Source organism: Tachypleus tridentatus, chromosome 1 (assembly GCF_004210375.1).
Source record: "Tachypleus tridentatus isolate NWPU-2018 chromosome 1, ASM421037v1, whole genome shotgun sequence".
NCBI classification, from domain to species: Eukaryota; Metazoa; Arthropoda; class Merostomata; order Xiphosura; family Limulidae; genus Tachypleus; species Tachypleus tridentatus.
Genome location: NC_134825.1, coordinates 4,581,912 through 4,604,878, shown reverse-complemented (window position 1 = coordinate 4,604,878; position 22,967 = coordinate 4,581,912). Strand labels below are relative to the sequence as shown.

The 22,967-nt window shown below is 24.7% G+C and overlaps 1 protein-coding gene across 3 annotated transcripts in view; it reads left to right on the top strand.

Moving 5' to 3' along the window:
* The window catches only part of LOC143233340 (uncharacterized), a 209,011-nt gene that overhangs the window by 88,516 nt on the left and 97,528 nt on the right, over positions 1–22,967 (top strand). For all 3 annotated transcript variants that reach the window (XM_076469530.1, XM_076469678.1, XM_076469605.1), the window contains exons 5-13: positions 46–146; positions 1,157–1,266; positions 1,897–3,428; positions 3,693–3,755; positions 4,966–5,096; positions 8,981–9,076; positions 12,990–13,102; positions 13,539–13,713; positions 15,648–15,782. In XM_076469530.1, coding sequence (XP_076325645.1) covers positions 46–146; positions 1,157–1,266; positions 1,897–3,428; positions 3,693–3,755; positions 4,966–5,096; positions 8,981–9,076; positions 12,990–13,102; positions 13,539–13,713; positions 15,648–15,782 — 2,456 coding nt within the window. The remainder of the gene's footprint in view (positions 1–45; positions 147–1,156; positions 1,267–1,896; positions 3,429–3,692; positions 3,756–4,965; positions 5,097–8,980; positions 9,077–12,989; positions 13,103–13,538; positions 13,714–15,647; positions 15,783–22,967) is intronic.

The following is a 22,967-nucleotide window of genomic DNA, read 5'->3' as shown; positions in this document are numbered from 1 at the left end:
TTTCTTGATTAGCCCTTATGAAGCAGTATGTTTATGTTGTATTAGATTCTGAAGAAGATAAACTTGTTGGGTCTGTCATTCTGCCCAGTTATAGAATTTCACCTTGCTCTGCAGATGATAGAATAACAAGAAAATATGCCTTTAAAGTGAGTTTTTTTTATTTATTTTGTATAATGAAAAGTATTGTATTGCTAGTTGTAAGAATGTTTGAAAAACTTGTTGCCTTAACATGTTATGGGTATCTGATATGTATCTGTAGCAACTTGTGATTGTGCCCACAACTGCAAAGTAGAGTTAAAAAATTCTTAAAATGGAAATATTAGAGTTAATAACTAGATTTACTTTATTAAATTTAAAAGTAGTGTTACTATTATTGTTGCATTACACTTAAATTGTATCCATTTTGTTGTGTGACAAAAGACTTGATCTTTCAGCTGACTGAATAGTTAAAACAGTGTTTTTCAAATGGTGGGTTGTGATCCTCAAGAGGGTTTGCAAGCAGATTTACATGGAGTTAATGAGTTGTCTTCCCAGAGTAAACATTTGTTACTTTGAGTCTGAGAGGTGCACTTATCACCTTCATTATGAACCGTGAGGAACTGTATTTGAGAAGTGTACTTATCACCTTCATTATGAACTGTGAGGAACTGTATTTGAGAAGTGTACTTACCACCTTTATCATGAACTGTGAGGAACTGTATTCTGAGAGGTGCACTTACCACCTTTATCATGAACCGTGAGGAACTGTATTCTGAGAGGTGTACTTATCACCTTTATTATGAACCGTGAGGAACTGTATTCTGAGAGGTGCACTTATCACCTTAATTATGAACCGTGAGGAACTGTGTCAAGAAACATCAAGAATGGTTTTATCCTTGCAGAGATAATGGAGGAGATTGTAACGACTGAAGCCAGAATGAGGAGGTTGTTTGGCAAATCTGGCTTAGAAACGCTGGTTATAGAGTTTATGGTAATTTGGTTATATTGTGATAGAATTTATTGCCATGATATGTATGTATTTTATAGAATTCATATTTTTCGTTTTGCCAAGACTGAAAACATTCTTTATTATTAGGTAGATTTTGTGAAACTGATAAAAGAATCAACTAGTGTGCAATGTTTAAGTCACTTACTTACCTATTTTTATCCAATGAAGGCAGAACATCACAATATGAAGACGTATTACTTTGCTGTAGAATCTCGAGAGTTGATGATTCAGTGGATGAATGCACTCTGCCTCGCCACTATCATGCAGACATTCACACGGTAACTTTATCAAGTATTGTTTTTGTGTTAAATCTTTGTTCATTGTAGCACTTCAATATTTAATGGATGCATTGTTACTGGCAACTTCAGTAAAGACTTGTGTTGCTATTGTTGTAAAACTGCAGTGTTTTTAGACTTGAAGATTGTATGAATAAGTTCAGTGTGCCTTTCAAGTGTCATGCTGATGTTCACACATGAAGTTGTGTGTTTCACATCTAACATGAACAAATAAGAATTAATAGTTGTCAGTAATTAGTAAATAGTGAATTGAAATTGGTTACAGGATTGAGTGCACGTGTAATGAAAAGAAATGTACTGTAGAGTGTTGGGAAATAAGAGTATATTTGTATATAGTGGCTGTGGTGTTGACTTGTATATGATAACACATGATTGGTGTTTAATTAAAATGAATTGGAATTATGTACTTATATTAAATGTTTGCTTGTTACACATGTTATTTTTCAAACAACTGTTTACACATGATGAATATCTTTTGAAAACTTTTATATATTTAAAAATAAATTATTACATAGAATATAGTTCTCGAACCACACTGTTGACCAGTGAATGTATTGAGAACATGAACATTTTGAGGCAGGTAATCTAATGCTTGTTTGCATCTTGTTTCAGGAGACACTGTAGTACTGATCAGTTAAGTATGCTTCCTACACCAGGAGTCGATGAAGAAGATTCAGGGTTTGTTTCTTATCAGTCCCGTAAACTACAAGATCCTGATGACCTACGAGAAACACTGAATGGCAGCTTTGCATCAGCTCAGTCAACAAACGACCTTCCCAGAGACATAGATGGAAACTTTGTGGTTAATGATGGCACCAGTGATAGTGGATTTATAAGCAGCAGTGAGAGGCATCTCAGTCACTATGGCAGTCAGTCACTTACTCCATGCACTATCTATGCTAGGGGAAAAGCAGGGCAACATTATTATGCAGTTGGTCCCCCAAAACCAAAGAGGCTTCATGCTAGCTATACAAGCTTACCCCATTGTGCTCCTGACTTGGTTCCTCCTAATGACATTAATCCAGGAAGGGGCATGTTTATACCACCACCTGATCATAGAAGTTTCTATGGCAGTTACATGAAGGACCCAAGTTTCAGGAGTTCTGACAATTGGGAAAATGATTACAATTATTGGACTTTGGAGAATGATAGATATCATCAACCACAAATGCAACATTATTTACAGATGTCTGTACCAGTGAACTCAGAATCCAGATCCAGACAGATGACTGATCGAGACTATGAAAATTCTGTTTTTTACAGAGACTCTGTACAGCCCATTAATAATATGTCTCAAGGACCACCACTTGCTAGAAGACACTCTGATATGTTTGGGAAAGGTGTGGTTGAGTTAGAACAGTCATCAGTGCCACCTATAAGTGGTAATATTAACCAATCTGGAATAGAAAAAATGGATTTGACTACCAGAGAGACTCGAGAGCCATCATACTTTAATGACAAAACTTTAGGAAATGTGACAGGTAAGAATTATTATAGGACTACACATGAGTACAACTACTTGGTTTCTTCAAGTCCTAAGCATCAAGAAACCAACTGCCATGGAGTTGTTTCAGCTCATCCTGTATTCATTGATGAAAATATGTATGTGCCATTTGATGCCAGACATTGGGAGTCTGAAGTCCTGGTTCCATATTTTGACCTCTCAAACTCTGATGAATGGGGTAATAGAAGTAAAGCTCACCAGAAGGAATCAATGAAAAAACTTATAGAATGGAAGGAGAGAATGCTTATGTGTCCAGTGTCTAAAAAACAAAATTTTGAAGAAACTAGAACTTTAGATTCAGCAACATTCAATGGATCTTCAGGAATACCTCCTCCAAGACCACCTCTGCCAGAAGAATATTGTCAGCAAGTGCTTCAAAATTTAGAAACCCAGGAAATGCAGAAAAAAATGCAAGAGCTCCAATTGCAAAATAATGAGATTTGTAAAACAGTCCATCCTGTTCCGTTTGTAGCTCCTAAGCATGATGGTGATTTGTTACCTTCTGAAAGAGTGCCTAAACCTAGACGGCTCTCGTGTGGTGAAGTAGAGCGTGAGATTCGTCGCCATGCAAAATCAAACGTCGGAGGTAGATGGGATGAAAAAAACCAAAGGTCAAACAGAAGCTCATCACGATCACATGGTAGTATTTAATGTCGAAATTTTTAAGAATACTTTATTACAATGTTAACCTTACATGATACTTAGTATTATCCTGTTCTCGCTTTGTAAATAAAATGTGTATCAATCTCGCTAACGAAGCAATACATAATAGTGGCTCTTCTTTATTGTTTATCAGGTGTACAAAAATAATAAATGGAAGTGTTCTAAAAACATTGGATAAGCTATTTAGAGACAGTTTTGTAGGTTGACCTTTTTCTTGAAAACATAATTTATTCTCATTTAGAACATCATAGATCAACATCTGCATTGAACACTGTTGCCAATAATTACTCATCTGATGATGAAGGTAAGCTCAGAATTCTGTTTCTTTTATGTTCTAACTGGGGTAAAACATTTATAGGTTTAATTTGTTGAGTTGTGAGATTTATTTAACAATCGTACTAAGTACTGTAAGTTCACAAAAATGAGATATGTTTTATTAAATTTGTGATATGTGTTTCATGTGCATCATAGTACAGTTTTATTCTTATGATTTATGCATGGTTCACAAGTATGTATGAGTAGACCTAATGTTTATCCAGACTGGTTTTGCTGTGTTTGTGTATCATAAATTCCTTAGTATTTTGGTATATTTGTTTTAAAAATTTGTAAATATTTACAGCTTTGAGTTTTGAAGCTTACTATTTCACAAATAGATTTGATTTTTTTCAGTATTATTATTCAAAAATTATCAGTCTTTACAACTAGTCTTGATTTTTGTGTGTTTTAATCTTCTGTGAATCATCAATTTTTGTGTTATAATCTTTTGTGAATCATCAGTTTTTGTGTTATAATCTTTTGTGAATCATCAATTTTTGTGTTATAATCTTCTGTGAATCATCAATTTTCCTGTTATAATCTTCTGTGAATCATCAATTTTTGTGTTATAATCTTTTGTGAATCATAAATTTTTGTGTTATAATCTTCTGTGAATCATCACTATATAAAGCAGGATTCATTCATGTTGCACGTATTCTACACACACACACACACACTATAAGGTATATTATGGTTGTTATAGCTTACTTTGTACAAAATGTTTTTTATTACGTGAAATTTATGTGCAGTTTTTGTCCTTTGTGTTCTTTGTTTAACATGATTAGAACAAAATCCATTCAGTATAGCATGTTTTTTACATGAATATATAATGAGTACTGGAGTATCTAAAAATTATTGATGCATCATATAACATACAATTTTGAATAGTTTTTCCTGGAGGTAAGGTACTGGTGTACTTAAATGAATTTTAAATTTAGGGTTAACATATAAAGAAAATCTTTTTTGTTCAGCTATTTAAATCAAGCAGTTTGGTAGCAGTTTATTATTTTTAGCTTTTTGTTTGACTTGCATTAGTGTTAAATCTCATGTTTTCAAATGTGGTACTATGAAAGCAGAGAAGCATTCACTTAAATATGCAAATTAACTTTTTCGTGGCATAGATCCACAAATTAAGAACTTTTCAGATACAGGTTTTGAAAGTACTTTGACCTTTCTTGTTTGATTTGTTTTAATTTAAGAGTCCCCATCAAGTTCAGGTCATACTAGGGAAAATTATAAACCTAAAACTCGTAAGGTGAGTTGGAGAGGAAAGAATCGCAGAATTGTTGGTAGAACTGTCATGTCAGACTCGGAGCTTCACGTACATCAGGTGGGTCTTTGTGCTTACAACAGCTGAATTACTATTACTAAAATATTTTGTTTTTTAACACACTCTTTGTATTACACATTCTTAGACTTTCTACTTAGTATGTGTATTATATGAATGCACAAAGTGTATAATAATAATATATGAACCTAGAAAACTGGAAGTTAGGTAATTAATTCCTCTTTTTGAGGCAGGTGATAAAAATTATCCAGGTAATTATAGGCCCGTCAGTTATGTGAACATTTTGTAAACTGTAAAAAAATGTTTGACAAAGTAATTTAACAAATATTATAATTTTATTTGATAGTCAACATGATTTCACTAAGGGAAAGTCTTGACTTACAAATGTTTAGACATTCTTTGAAAAGGATACTGCTTGTGTGGGTGAAGGTAAGGGTGTGACCTGGATTTTAATAAAACCTTTGACAAGGTACCATATAAAAGGCTTGTAAAATTATTATCTTTAAGTGTGGAGGATAAATTAGTGAATTGGATAGAAGAGTGACTGAATGGAAGAAAGTAGAGGGTTGTTACAAGTAGAGTTTAATCAAACTAGATTAATGTCACAAGTGAGTTACCTCAGGGCTCAGTCATAGGGTGTTTGCACATTTTGATTTACATCAGTGACATAGGTGAAGAAATAGTCAGTATATTACTTAAATGTACTGATGATATTAAGGTCTTTGGTGTAGCTAGCCTTGAACAGAATGCTGCTGATTTATAAAGGGATTTAAATCATTTAGTGAGTTGGGAGAGTAAATGGCAGATGGGTTTTAATTATAATAAATGCAAGATAAGGCATGTGGGTTATCATAATTTGAATTGTACATATAAATTTAATGGGAATAACCTTAACAGTCTTGTGAATGAAAGGTGTAATAGATCATCAGTGACAGAGCAAATAGGATTTTAGGTTGTATTTATAAAAATACTCAGTATAAAGAGATTATAATTTCATTGTACAAGTCACTTGTTAGACAACATTTAAAATATTGTGTTCAGTCGTGGGCTCATTACCTTATAAAAGACATTGAATTGTTGGAAAGGGTTTAGAGAAGGGTTACTAGAATGATGCCTGGAATGGTGGAGAGGTTGTCATATGAGGAGAGACCAAAATCTCTCAAGTTGTTTTCTCTTGAAAAAAGAAAAGTTAGGGGGGGACTTAATTGATGTATTCAAAATTGTAAAGATAATTGATAGTGTTGATGCATTGTTTTTTTGCTTACATAACAGTGAGAGCATTAGGACTAGGGAACACAAATTTTGGCAGGGTAGGAATCATCTTCGAAAACAGGATGGTTAGTTTTTAGAATGGGTTGCATTTGGATGTTGTAGAGGCAGTAAATTTAAGTGAGTTTAATAAAAAGCTATACAAGTGTATTAAAATTAATGGTTGGCTTTAAATTTGTTATTTTTTCTTTTTAAAGTTGATTTAGTTAAGAGGATGGAACAGTTGAGATGAACCAATAGATTTGTTCCAAAACATTATGTTGCTCATCATTTAGAACTGATTGAAAAAATATTGTTTTAGTTCTTATTCATAAAAGAGATTAATATACAAATTAATTTGTAAAAGTTTTGAAAGAGATGATTTAGACATGTACTTTGTATCAACCAATATGTAATGTCTATGTTCATCACTGTATTTGAATCATTTTCCACTTTCTGCTGTTTTATGAAAACTTTTAATTTGTACACATTAATAATTTTGCAGTGGTCTCAATATAATGTGCATGAATTCATATACACACTTGCACACGTTAAATATTTTTACTATAACTTAGATGCTGTGTATATATCTTCACAAAAGTTTATAGACCCTTAGAAAGAGTAATTTTTCAATCATAGCTTGAAACTACTTCATTCTTGAACTATTAATAAAACAGACTCAATATTTTCATATACAAATCTTCATTAAAAATGTGAATTTTGTGTACAAAAACTTAGAATCTTTACTAAGAGTCTAAAATCTCTAAACCCTAAATACATTTCAAACATTTGTTTTCAGTAAGAATTTATATTTCATCTTATTTTCTTTACCATGACTATATGAGGTCTGTCAATTTGACTGACCTTGTAACCATCATAAAAATATTGGGAAATAAATATGAATTATGCTTTTTCTTTGCTAAAATAACTAAAATTATAACATGAAAATACAAATGTTTAGTCTAAGTAGTTTAAGTCTCGTACCATTATATACTTATATATATTTATTATTTTGTATTATACAGACTTTACAGTCGTGCCTGGCTAACATTAAATAACTTGCATTGGCATGGTGCATGTACATTCATGTTACTGTATCCAGTAATATAAGGCTGACCTTCAATATTTACAAAGTATCCCTGTCTTGGCTGAGTTTTTAGTAGACTAGTGTTTTTTAATGTACAGTCACATTTTAATTATTATACATTATATGTTAGTATTTAGATTTAAGTTATGAAACATATTTTTTCTAAAACATAGAACAGTAAAGAAGTAAAGCGAACAACTGTCTCTTCTTACTATGACATTTGAACTTGGTTGCTGTTGGGCATAGGTTACTAGGCCTTTTAAAAGTTTGCATGCAGAGAATATGAAATAAAATATTTTTTTAGGTTTTCTTTATACAGTTTAATAACACAAATATAATAAGTTACTGTAACAGTATCATAGAATACCACTATAATTTATCAAGCTTAGTAACTAAGCTGTATTTAGTTCTAAAAAAATATGAAATTTTGAGCAGACTAAAGATGCAACTTATTTCCTTGGAATCTTGGTTTGAAAGGACATGGTAGCCTTTTAACAGATAGAAATGGCTGAGATATTTGGATGTGTTCTTTGGATTTTACTTTAAATTAAGAAATTAACTCATATATAATAAAATGTGAATTATAATCTACAGTTTGATACAAAACTTATTAACATAAATTCATTAAATAGTAGTCCAATGAAATTTTGAATGCAAGTCAACAAATGTAATGACTTTAATCAATGACTGATTGCAAAAGGGTTAATAACCTACATTTACAGTTTTAAATCTGTACAGGTTAATTACCTTACATTTACAGTTTTAAATCTGTACAGGTTAATTACCTTACATTTACAGTTTTAAATCTGTACAGGTTAATTACCTTACATTTACAGTTTTAAATCTGTACAGGTTAATTACCTTACATTTACAGTTTTAAATCTGTACAAGTTAATTACCTTACATTTACAGTTTTAAATCTGTACAGGTTAATTACCTTATATTTACAGTTTTAAATCTGTACAAGTTAATTACCTTACATTTACAGTTTTAAATCTGTACAGGTTAATTACCTTACATTTACAGTTTTAAATCTGTTCAGGTTAATTACCTTACATTTACAGTTTTAAATTTGTACAGTTTAATTACCTTACATTTACAGTTTTAAATCTGTACAGGTTAATTACCTTACATTTACAGTTTTAAATCTGTTCAGGTTAATTACCTTACATTTACAGTTTTAAATCTGTACAGTTTAATTACCTTACATTTACAGTTTTAAATCTGTTCAGGTTAATTACCTTACATTTACAGTTTTAAATCTGTACAGTTTAATTACCTTACATTTACAGTTTTAAATCTGTACAGGTTAATTACCTTACATTTACAGTTTTAAATCTGTACAGGTTAATTACCTTACATTTACAGTTTTAAATCTGTACAGGTTAATTACCTTACATTTACAGTTTTAAATCTGTACAGGTTAATTACCTTACATTTACAGTTTTAAATCTGTACAGGTTAATTACCTACATTTACAGTTTTAAATCTGTACAGGTTAATTACCTTACATTTACAGTTTTAAATCTGTACAGGTTAATTAGCTTATATTTACTATTTTCATTATTCTGTTTTTTGTTTTTACTTTCAGTCTTCAAAAGTCTACAGACTGTTACAACATTCCACAAATCTGACATCTAAGCATAAGAACATCAGTATTTCAGCTGGGGAACTTTTGGGGAAAACTGTAAGAATTTTGTTATTGGTAAAATTTATTTATGATTTCTAATGCTTGGTAACATTCAAAGTAATAATATTTTATAACGTACACTTTAATTTTGTAATGAATTATTTGAAAAATGTTTAGCTGTTTTAAAGCTTGACATGTAACAATACATGTCAAATGATCATATTTCTATGAGATAACTGGCTTAAGAGCATAAGACATATCAAAGAAAATAAATGAAGTCATAGATTTATTGTATGGTAAACCAATTTATTTTTGCAGAATTTCTTTGGTTCAACTTGCCTGTTCTATCATTAAGGTTAGTCGTATTTGCCCATAGACGCAACAGAGTTTGATAGATTTTTATTCTGACACCACAATGGCAGCACATGTCAGAAAAACTTCATAGGTATTTTATGGATAATATTTTCACTTAAATCAGATAAAAACTTTGGTCAATCTTTTGTAGAAAAAAATAGATTTCAAAGATTTCATTGAACTACAAAAATGTTATCTCACAAACAATAAACTTGAGTACACTTATTATGTATCTATAGGCTTACTATTGTAGGGGCTAAAAGATGTGAACAGACAGACACAATTTTAGTTTGAAGATAGTTTTACATCATTCATTTATCCTCTGTTGTTGTTTTTTAAATAAGGACAAATTTGTTTTTTTGCTGCACAGGTAATAATAACTTTAATTATAAAATATTGTTTTTTATCAGTTTCAAAATCAGCAGTTTTATTTGTTGAAATACACAATCACTGAAATACTTTTAAATGATAAAATGCAAAATACCATTTTACTACAACATAATTGATTGATATACAAGTTGAATTTTTTCTGTGTGAGGTTTTGTTTTATATAACATTTATTATAACATTCCTTAACCTCAAGTACATATTTTGAAAATAGTTTTTAGATACAAATGAAGAAACATTAATATAGTAATTTCTGTCAATCATATGAACTATAATACTTTTATGCATATATTTTAAAATCTATTGTGACAAAACTGTTGCTGTTTTACATTGTTGGCAGAAATTATAGTATGAATTGTAACACTTATGCATAAGTTTCATTTTAAAAATATAGAACAATAACACTTTTATAACAACAGGTTTTTAAAAACATTGTATGGAATAAAACTAAAACCTTCAATTTGGCAAGCACTCTTTCAATTATCCAAATTACTCAACTTACTTTCTAACTTAAAATTAAAGACAGTATTTAGAAACTTACACAACTCAGTATTTCATGTGGTTTCAGTGCAAAATCAAACCTTTAATTTTACGATATGGAGAATGTTATATTCCTTTATTTAATGTAATTGTATTTTGCTAATGTTTATTGTATTGAAGTAATCAATTTATATCTGTATTCGTTATAATTGTATGTATTTAATAACTTTAAAACCAGATGTTGGTTAGTGTTAGGGCCCTTGCCTAGATACCTATTTTAAACAGTTTTATTGCCTGGTACATTATGAGGACTCCAGTAAGATGGCTGAAAGCTCACAAATAAAAGTATTTAAACATACAAGAAGTCCTTGTATAATAAAAGTAATATCCAAGTGTACACTTTTTTAATTTCCTGTAGTATATGTGCAAATTTTTAGGTCTTTACATACCTTCATCTTGGAGCTAATGTGCTAACTAATTGATACACAAACACACAAGTTGATTTATTAGGACAGATATATATATGCATATTTCTATATTTTAATTATAATAAAACAAGGAGTATTTAACTATAACTTCCAGTCAAAGCAAGCTACCTGATAGGTCAAAGTTAAAAATCAATCCAATAATGAGTGTAGTTAGTTGAATATATTGTTGTCATGTCCTTGTTTATAAAGATTAGAAAACATTGCTTTATTGGTTAGATACCCTTATGTTAGTTGTGTTTTTGACTTAAATAAATTTAAGCAATGGATGTTTGCTGTAGAAAAAGTCCAGCAATTAAAGAAAAGAGTTTGAAATATAAAAAATAGAATACTTACAATAAACCAGTTCAAATTGAGAAATTAAAGATTTAGTAACTTAGGTTATATCTAAATCTGTTTACTGGTAAGTTTAGCTTTTAATCTACTACCATCTTTATTGAATTCCTGTATGAGATTAAAGGAGTCAGGATTTAGTCTTGGGTTTCTTTATCTTTTGTTGTTATTACTTTGTGCTGTTTACATACTCTCTAATTATATACACTTTGATGTAGGGGAATATGGGTGTGTATGTCTTTAATTTTCTACCTTGGTGTTACTACATTACCAGTCCTTTTTGTTGTTTTTTTCCTCCCCTGATATTTGAGTTCATTTTCGTTCCAAGTATTTGTAATATGATTCTTGACAAGTTTGGAGCCTGACTTTATGATATATTATAGGATGGAGAAGATAGCCTTGTTTGATCATTGATGTTAGATAGATCTGAGATGTCTGTGTTGACGTAGTAATGTGTGGTTAGTTGTTCATCTGTTTTTTGTTCCAAGTATGTGTTACATGTTTTATGATAAATTTGGAGCTTTACTTTATGGTATATTATTTGTGTCATTACACTTACTTTACTTCTCGTGAGCTGAGAATGAAAGTGGAACGTCATGTCCTTTACTCATCTTTGAAAAGTTCACTCATATAGTCAACATCTTGAAGTTTTCAGTTGGCTGTAATAATTAGATAGAAGCCAGTGAACTCAGTGTAATCTTGTAAAACTCTTTACCATGATTAACTACAATCAGAATAACACCATGGGCTATTTAGGTACATAAATTCCTAACCATGAGTGTCAGTTCACAAAAATAAATGGATTTCTTGGGTTTAACAGTAGAGCCACTGAAGGTATGTGGAGTTTTCCATTCCTGTTGAGTGCATTTTGTCTTAAAGTCTGTGATAGCCATTTTTGTACTGGTGTATTTCTGCTGGGTGTTTGTTGTGACATTTATTCAGATTATTTTTAATAGTTATGACACTGTTTGTGTGCACACACAAGTGAAAACAGAAGATATATTTAAATTATCTAATACAGTGTAAAATAGATCAATTTATTTTTCATAGTGCAAGACTTTCTACTCCATGTGAAACATCAGTTTCATGAAAAAAAAATATGTAGAATTTACTTTGTGATCAACACAAAGTGTTTAAAAAATATTTGTTAAACACAGTTTTGTAAAATTGAATAAAATAACTTTAACAAGTATTAGTGATATAGTTTTTCATAAGATCTAAACATTTGGTACATCTATAGGCCAGGTGGCAATTTTATAAATTGTAAAGTACACTATGGTGTTAAATTTTAATTTCTCAGTGTTTTCACTAACACGTGGGGGTTTTGAGTCCCAGAAACTTTAACCAAATTGGGTCCCTATGTGTTTGTGCATGAAGATATGCACACTGTGTGTAATTCATGGGAAACGTTTAAGATAGGAGTAGAAAGAAAATTGATGAGGAAATTTACAGCTACGTGATTCAGAGAAGTAAGTAATAATAATTTATTTAATAAGAACTTCAAACTCACATAAGACTAAAGTGTAGATTATAAACTGGGTTTTAATACCAAGTTTATTAACACATATTGATAATATAGCTGTTTAATTAAATCTTAAATATTTTTCCACAAAAGGCTATGAAATTCATTTTGACTCTCCCTGCATACATGGGGTTATTAAGTAAGTTTCTATATCTGATGTTAAAGTTTATGCATTTACTCATAGAAAGCAGTTTAACATGAATACTGTTTCTGATAACTCATTTATATGCAGTTTGTTAGCATGTTTTTTATATGGCTTATATTTGTATACTGTTCTGTAAACTGTAGAAAATTCCTGTTTGTTTATGTAAGTTGTGTTATTTAAGTCAGATTTAATATATTTTTATGAAATTCTTATTTTATTCTGAATTTGATATATAGATATTAAATATTTTTAAACTAATTTCAGCATGAGGAACTTGTTTTGTTCCTAGTTCAGCTACGGCAAAGTCAGAGGCGGTTGTTCAAGGCACGAGAACAGTGCCAGCTCCAAATTTCTAATGAACAGCATTTAATACAAATGTAGGTTCAGTTGTTGTTTCTTCTCGTACTGTTGGAAGTAGTGATATTTTATGTACACCAAAAAATATATTTGTTCAGTTATGGTATAATAACTATAAATGTATTATCTTTTATTTGAGAAAATTCTTTGTTTTTGTTACCTTTACAAATTATAATAGAAGAGAGAGTAAACAAATATAAGGCAAGAAAATTTCTTGAATATTATATATAGGCCAATAGAAATTGATTAAATATAGTTAATGAATTTTGATTATCTTGCCAGCACATTTATTTATATTTTAGCTATTCACTAGAATTGAGTAGGACCTACATCATTTGAAAACTTTTATAGTGTATGATTTGCTTTTTAAATCTATGTTTAGATTTTACTTTAGGGTTAATGAGAGAACATCCTTGGGTATCTCATTAAAGTATTCGTTATTTGGTGATTTCTTAGGAAACCCACGGAGAGGGAACATAAAATGAATTATATGAAGCTGTGTCAGCAGATTGAGGAGTTACAAAATCAATATGTTCACACTTGTCCTCTTGTGAACTTAGTAGAAAACCTGGTTAAACTAGAAATCCTGAATGGTGACACAGAAAAGAAATCCAATTATCTGTCCAGGCTTGTAAGCATTATTTTGTAATTACATACTTAAGAATGTAAAATACATTGAGCATATTTCTTGAAGCCATGTAAAAGTAGCTCTGGTGCCTTAACACGTGAAATGTCACTTATACAACAAAGTTTGGAAAATTTTAAATTCTAAGAATGTTTTTCTAGTTTTGAGACTTATTATACACAGTACTATAAAGAATATATAAAACTTACATCAACAAGGTGTAAAACTGTATATTAGAAAATTATTTGAAGATAATTCACATGTTTTTTGCTGTTTTGTTTATGTTATTTATGTCAAAAGTGCCATTGGAAGCAGTGAGGGATATACATTGTGATGTGTGCAATGGATTTTAGACTGCAAAATCATTTTATGTTTTAAGTGTCAGAAGTATTCTTCATTGAGATTTAGATGTATTTCCTCAGTATGACATTATGTTCACTTGAGGTTTATTTTCTTTTATCAGTTCCAAATGTTTTCAGGTGTAGTGGTTAGGGTACTCAACTTGCAATCTGTGGATGTAGGTTCAAATCCCATCACAGAACATTCGTGCTCTTTGAGCTGTGGAGGTGTTATAATATGGTAGTCATTCCCACTATTTGATTGAAGTAGTCCATGAATTAGCAGTGGGTGCTCTGGACTAGCTGCTTTATCTCTATTTTGTCACTTCTAAATTAGGGATGACTAGCACTCAAAACCCTCGAGTAGCTTTGTGCAAAATTAATCAAAACAAACATTTTCTAATGTAAGTTTTAACTTCTTTTATTAATTAAAGTGTAGGATTTTTTAATAAATTCCAAAGTTGTTCTACAAGATATTGAAACTGTTTTCACTCTCAACAATAAAGTTATTTCTAAATGAATTTCCCTCTCTAAATAATAATAAAAACAAACTTTATTTCAGACAACGTTTTACCATTGGGGTTTCATCAGGCCACAATGTTAAAGCTATAACAATTGGGACTTGATCAGACCACAATATTAAAGTTATAACAATTGGGATGTTATGAGACCACACTATTAAAGTTATAACAATTGGGATGTTATGAGACCACACTATTAAAGTTATAATAATTGGGGTTTCATCAGGCTACAATATTAAAGTTATAACAAAGGGTAGATTTTGACCTTCAGAGGTTTGAAACATTACCAAACTTTGTTTTAATTTGCATAAGTTACTGATTATATCATCATAATTTGTATGTTAAATTTGATTTGAAACTCTTTAATTTAATCTGTACAAATGAAATAAGACATTTACATGCAGTTTAAGCATATGTTATATACGACAGTATCACATTTTTTATTTAAAAAAAATGAATATTATTTATATAATATATTAGATACTACGTGCAATATTCATATAGCTACTTAAAGTAAGCTTGTGTTGCTGTAGGGCCCTGTGTTAATAAATTACAAGAAATGCAGCTATCTTCAGCAAAATAGATTTTTACTTATTAGTCACCATTTCAAGCAGGTTAACAAAAAATGCTATGTGAGTGTGAAATGTATATTAGATTTAGCATAACTTATGGTAACTAAATCCCACTTAACAGAAATGGTAATCATGCATGCATAAGATATGAAATATACTTCAGGAATTCTCCATGTTATATTGTTGGTTAACATTCCATGTAATGTACATTTTTTTTTTCAGTAATTATGTACTTATGTTCTGTAAAATATCAAATATATTTTTGTATTTGCATTTCTTCAAGAAAAAAATAGCAATGATTTTCTGATGTAGTTGTATTAAACATTCATTATTTTTAATAACAGTAAAGTCTGATATGAAACCTTGTCAGAACATTGTACATTTGTTAAACTTATAATAAAGTTTTTTTCTCTACTTATTCAAGCCATCGTCAGACTTAAACTATGTTAGTTTTTAAGTATTCAAGATTATAAAAATATAGACAGTTTTTTAATGAATTTTCTGAACAGGAGAAAGTTGGGATAGAAAAATATATACCATCTGAGAAAATGTTGGAATTTGCCCAACATCTCCAAGAGCGACAGAGATTACGAAATGAAATTCAAGGAGTGGAAATGGTTGCCAATGAAAATGAAGGACTTGAGGTATATAATGATAAATAATGGTATATAAAGTTTACTCTTGAATTATTACTTTTTGTTTTCTTTTTTCTTTCAATTAAATTTGAAGATATTTTGTTCTGAATAAATGAAACATAAATTATATCTTTCTCAGTCAAACTAAGATAGAAAAAAACTCTTCTATTTTTTTAAATTACCCTCTACAAAAAGTTTTTACTTTGACTTTTCAACTAAACCAACAGAAAACACTTTTTATTCTTTCCTTCAGCTAACTCTAGAATAATAACTTTTGACTCTGGATTTTAAATTAAACTTGAAAAAAACCAAAAACTTCTTATCCTAGCTTTACATCTACATTTACAGAAAATATTCCTATTTTGGTATTTCAACCAATTGTACAGAAGAAATTTTCTAAATTGGCCTTTAAATTAAACCTAAACAAGAAGTAGTTCTACTTTGTGATTTTTTATTAAACTCATAAAAAGAAAATTCCCCACTCTGAGTTTTAAATTGAGCTTCAGAAAGAAAACTCTCTGTTCTGAACTTTTAATTAAACATATAAAAAACAGATCATTATTTAGATTTTCAGTTAAACTTAGAGAATTAACTTTATTGTATTAACATTTTTCACATGAGCTCGGTTGATTTAACCAACCTCTTAATCACAAAGTAATCATTAATTTCTTCACTATAACTTTTAGTATGATACATCTACATTCATGAAATTTTGCAATCTTTCAGTAAATGTTATAAGTCTTTGGTACACAAAGAATCAGATTATGTAATTAAGTATTGTTACTCCAGGTTTGTCAGTAAATATACAAAGTCCTAGAGCTAACTGCTCTGAGTGCAACTCAGTTTTCATATTATAATTAAAAATTATTTTCTTCATTTGAAAAATTTCAAGTTTTATTTGCACAACCTTTAAATTCTTCCAAATAAATATTAAATGATTTTTTTCAGTGAACCTTTACCTGTCTTAACTCTGTTCAGCCTCAGTCGATTTTACTGACTTTGTAACGACCATAAAAAGATAAATCTAAATTACTCTTTTTACTTTTTAAACTGGCTGCAGATTGTAATCGAAACCTACATTTGTTTATCCTAAATAGTTTAAGACTTATAACAAGATACATTTCATTATATTTAATTTGACTGTTTAACTATGCCTATCTATTAATCGTGCCACACACATTATAAATTACTCATTGAACGTGTAACTTGCATTACGATGTTGAATGATATAATGTGTGGGCATACCTTGTGAAAATTATTTTTTCATTATCTTATCTAATGTAATCTTATCTAAACTAATAAGATTTTAATTTTTACATTTTAGTTACATTTATAACAATTCTTATTTTCGGGGACATTAAGGATTTTTAAAAAAAATATTTCTGTATAAAATTAGAATTTATATAATATTAAAATTTGATTTCTTTTCTATATTTATGTAATATTAAAATTTGATTTCTTATTTATTTTTATTATAATATTAAAATTTGATTTCTTATCAAAATTTATTATAATATTAAAATTTGATTTCTTATCTATATTTATTATAATATTAAAATTTGATTTCTTATAATCTATATTTATTATAATATTAAAATTTGATTTCTTATCTATATTTATATAATATTAAAATTTGATTTCTTATCTATATTTATTACAATATTAAAATTTGATTTCTTATCTATATGTATTACAATATTAAAATTTGATTTCTTATCTATATGTATTACAATATTAAAATTTGATTTCTTATCTATATTTATGTAATATTAAAATTTGATTTCTTATCTATATTTATTATAATATTAAAATTTGATTTCTTATCAAAATTTATTATAATATTAAAATTTGATTTCTTATCTATATTTATTATAATATTAAAATTTGATTTCTTATCTATATTTATTATAATATTAAAATTTGATTTCTTATAATCTATATTTATTATAATATTAAAATTTGATTTCTTATAATCTATATTTATTATAATATTAAAATTTGATTTCTTATAATCTATATTTATTATAATATTAAAATTTGATTTCTTATAATCTATATTTATTATAATATTAAAATTTGATTTCTTATCTATATTTATTACAATATTAAAATTTGATTTCTTATCTATATGTATTACAATATTAAAATTTGATTTCTTATCTATATTTATATAATATTAAAATTTGATTACTTATCTATATTTATTACAATATTAAAATTTGATTTCTTATCTATATTTATTACAATATTAAAATTTGATTTCTTATCTATATTTATTACAATATTAAAATTTGATTTCTTATCTATATTTATTACAATATTAAAATTTGATTTCTTATCTATATTTATTACAATATTAAAATTTGATTTCTTATCTATATTTATATAATATTAAAATTTGATTTCTTATCTATATTTATTACAATATTAAAATTTGATTTCTTATCTATATTTATTACAATATTAAAATTTGATTTCTTATCTATATTTATGTAATATTAAAATTTGATTTCTTATCTATATTTATTATAATATTAAAATTTGATTTCTTATCAAAATTTATTATAATATTAAAATTTGATTTCTTATCAAAATTTATTATAATATTAAAATTTGATTTCTTATCTATATTTATGTAATATTAAAATTTGATTTCTTATCTATATTTATTATAATATTAAAATTTGATTTCTTATCAAAATTTATTATAATATTAAAATTTGATTTCTTATCAAAATTTATTATAATATTAAAATTTGATTTCTTATAATCTATATTTATTATAATATTAAAATTTGATTTCTTATCTATATTTATTGTAATATTAAAATTTGATTTCTTATCTATATTTATTACAATATTAAAATTTGATTTCTTATCTATATTTATTACAATATTAAAATTTGATTTCTTATCTATATTTATTACAATATTAAAATTTGATTTCTTATCTATATGTATTACAATATTAAATTTTGATTTCTTATTTATATTTATATAATATTAAAATTTGATTACTTATCTATATTTATTACAATATTAAAATTTGATTACTTATCTATATTTATTACAATATTAAAATTTGATATCTTATCTATATTTATTACAATGTTAAAATTTGATTTCTTATCTATATTTATATAATATTAAAATTTGATTTCTTATCTATATTTATTACAATATTAAAATTTGATTTCTTATCTATATGTATTACAATATTAAAATTTGATTTCTTATCTATATTTATGTAATATTAAAATTTGATTTCTTATCTATTTTTATTATAATATTAAAATTTGATTTCTTATCAAAATTTATTATAATATTAAAATTTGATTTCTTATCTATATTTATTATAATATTAAAATTTGATTTCTTATAATCTATATTTATTATAATATTAAAATATGATTTCTTATAAACTATATTTATTATAATATTAAAATTTGATTTCTTATAAACTATATTTATTATAATATTAAAATTTGATTTCTTATCTATATTTATTACAATATTAAAATTTGATTTCTTATCTATATTTATATAATATTAAAATTTGATTTCTTATCTATATTTATTACAATATTAAAATTTGATTTCTTATCTATATGTATTACAATATTAAAATTTGATTTCTTATCTATATTTATTACAATATTAAAATTTGATTTCTTATCAAAATTTATTATAATATTAAAATTTGATTTCTTATCTATATTTATTATAATATTAAAATTTGATTTCTTATAATCTATATTTATTATAATATTAAAATTTGATTTCTTATAATCTATATTTATTATAATATTAAAATTTGATTTCTTATAATCTATATTTATTATAATATTAAAATTTGATTTCTTATAATCTATATTTATTATATTAAAATTTGATTTCTTATCTATATGTATTACAATATTAAAATTTGATTTCTTATCTATATTTATATAATATTAAAATTTGATTTCTTATCTATATTTATTACAATATTAAAATTTGATTTCTTATCTATATTTATTACAATATTAAAATTTGATTTCTTATCTATATTTATTACAATATTAAAATTTGATTTCTTATCTATATTTATTACAATATTAAAATTTGATTTCTTATCTATATTTATTACAATATTAAAATTTGATTTCTTATCTATATTTATATAATATTAAAATTTGATTTCTTATCTATATTTATGTAATATTAAAATTTGATTTCTTATCTATATTTATTATAATATTAAAATTTGATTTCTTATCAAAATTTATTATAATATTAAAATTTGATTTCTTATCAAAATTTATTATAATATTAAAATTTGATTTCTTATAATCTATATTTATTATAATATTAAAATTTGATTTCTTATAATCTATATTTATTATAATATTAAAATTTGATTTCTTATAATCTATATTTATTATATTAAAATTTGATTTCTTATCTATATTTATTGTAATATTAAAATTTGATTTCTTATCTATATTTATTACAATATTAAAATTTGATTTCTTATCTATATTTATTACAATATTAAAATTTGATTTCTTATCTATATTTATTACAATATTAAAATTTGATTTCTTATCTATATGTATTACAATATTAAATTTTGATTTCTTATCTATATTTATATAATATTAAAATTTGATTTCTTATCTATATTTATTACAATATTAAAATTTGATTTCTTATCTATATGTATTACAATATTAAAATTTGATTTCTTATCTATATTTATTATAATATTAAAATTTGATTTCTTATCAAAATTTATTATATTAAAATTTGATTTCTTATCTATATTTATTATAATATTAAAATTTGATTTCTTATAATCTATATTTATTATAATATTAAAATTTGATTTCTTATAATCTATATTTATTATAATATTAAAATTTGATTTCTTATAATCTATATTTATTATAATATTAAAATTTGATTTCTTATCTATATGTATTACAATATTAAAATTTGATTTCTTATCTATATTTATTACAATATTAAAATTTGATTTCTTATCTATATTTATATAATATTAAAATTTGATTTCTTATCTATATTTATATAATATTAAAATTTGATTTCTTATCTATATTTATTACAATATTAAAATTTGATTTCTTATCTATATTTATGTAATATTAAAATTTGATTTCTTATCTATATTTATTATAATATTAAAATTTGATTTCTTATCAAAATTTATTATAATATTAAAATTTGATTTCTTATCTATATTTATTATAATATTAAAATTTGATTTCTTATAATCTATATTTATTATAATATTAAAATTTGATTTCTTATAATCTATATTTATTATAATATTAAAATTTGATTTCTTATAATCTATATTTATTACAATATTAAAATTTGATTTCTTATCTATATTTATTACAATATTAAAATTTGATTTCTTATCTATATTTATTACAATATTAAAATTTGATTTCTTATCTATATTTATTACAATATTAAAATTTGATTTCTTATCTATATTTATTACAATATTAAAATTTGATTTCTTATCTATATTTATTATAATATTAAAATTTGATTTCTTATCAAAATTTATTATAATATTAAAATTTGATTTCTTATCAAAATTTATTATAATATTAAAATTTGATTTCTTATCAAAATTTATTATAATATTAAAATTTGATTTCTTATCAAAATTTATTATAATATTAAAATTTGATTTCTTATCTATATTTATTATAATATTAAAATTTGATTTCTTATAATCTATATTTATTATAATATTAAAATTTGATTTCTTATAATCTATATTTATTATAATATTAAAATTTGATTTCTTATAATCTATATTTATTATAATATTAAAATTTGATTTCTTATCTATATTTATTATAATATTAAAATTTGATTTCTTATAATCTATATTTATTATAATATTAAAATTTGATTTCTTATAATCTATATTTATTATAATATTAAAATTTGATTTCTTATCTATATTTATGTAATATTAAAATTTGATTTCTTATCTATATTTATTATAATATTAAAATTTGATTTCTTATCTATATTTATTATAATATTAAAATTTGATTTCTTATCTATATTTATTATAATATTAAAATTTGATTTCTTATAATCTATATTTATTATAATATTAAAATATGATTTCTTATAAACTATATTTATTATAATATTAAAATTTGATTTCTTATAAACTATATTTATTATAATATTAAAATTTGATTTCTTATCTATATTTATTACAATATTAAAATTTGATTTCTTATCTATATTTATATAATATTAAAATTTGATTTCTTATCTATATTTATTACAATATTAAAATTTGATTTCTTATCTATATGTATTACAATATTAAAATTTGATTTCTTATCTATATTTATTACAATATTAAAATTTGATTTCTTATCTATATTTATTATAATATTAAAATTTGATTTCTTATCAAAATTTATTATAATATTAAAATTTGATTTCTTATCTATATTTATTATAATATTAAAATTTGATTTCTTATAATCTATATTTATTATAATATTAAAATTTGATTTCTTATAATCTATATTTATTATAATATTAAAATTTGATTTCTTATAATCTATATTTATTATAATATTAAAATTTGATTTCTTATAATCTATATTTATTATATTAAAATTTGATTTCTTATCTATATGTATTACAATATTAAAATTTGATTTCTTATCTATATTTATATAATATTAAAATTTGATTTCTTATCTATATTTATTACAATATTAAAATTTGATTTCTTATCTATATTTATTACAATATTAAAATTTGATTTCTTATCTATATTTATTACAATATTAAAATTTGATTTCTTATCTATATTTATTACAATATTAAAATTTGATTTCTTATCTATATTTATTACAATATTAAAATTTGATTTCTTATCTATATTTATATAATATTAAAATTTGATTTCTTATCTATATTTATGTAATATTAAAATTTGATTTCTTATCTATATTTATGTAATATTAAAATTTGATTTCTTATCTATATTTATGAAATATTAAAATTTGATTTCTTATCTATATTTATGTAATATTAAAATTTGATTTCTTATCTATATTTATTATAATATTAAAATTTGATTTCTTATCAAAATTTATTATAATATTAAAATTTGATTTCTTATCAAAATTTATTATA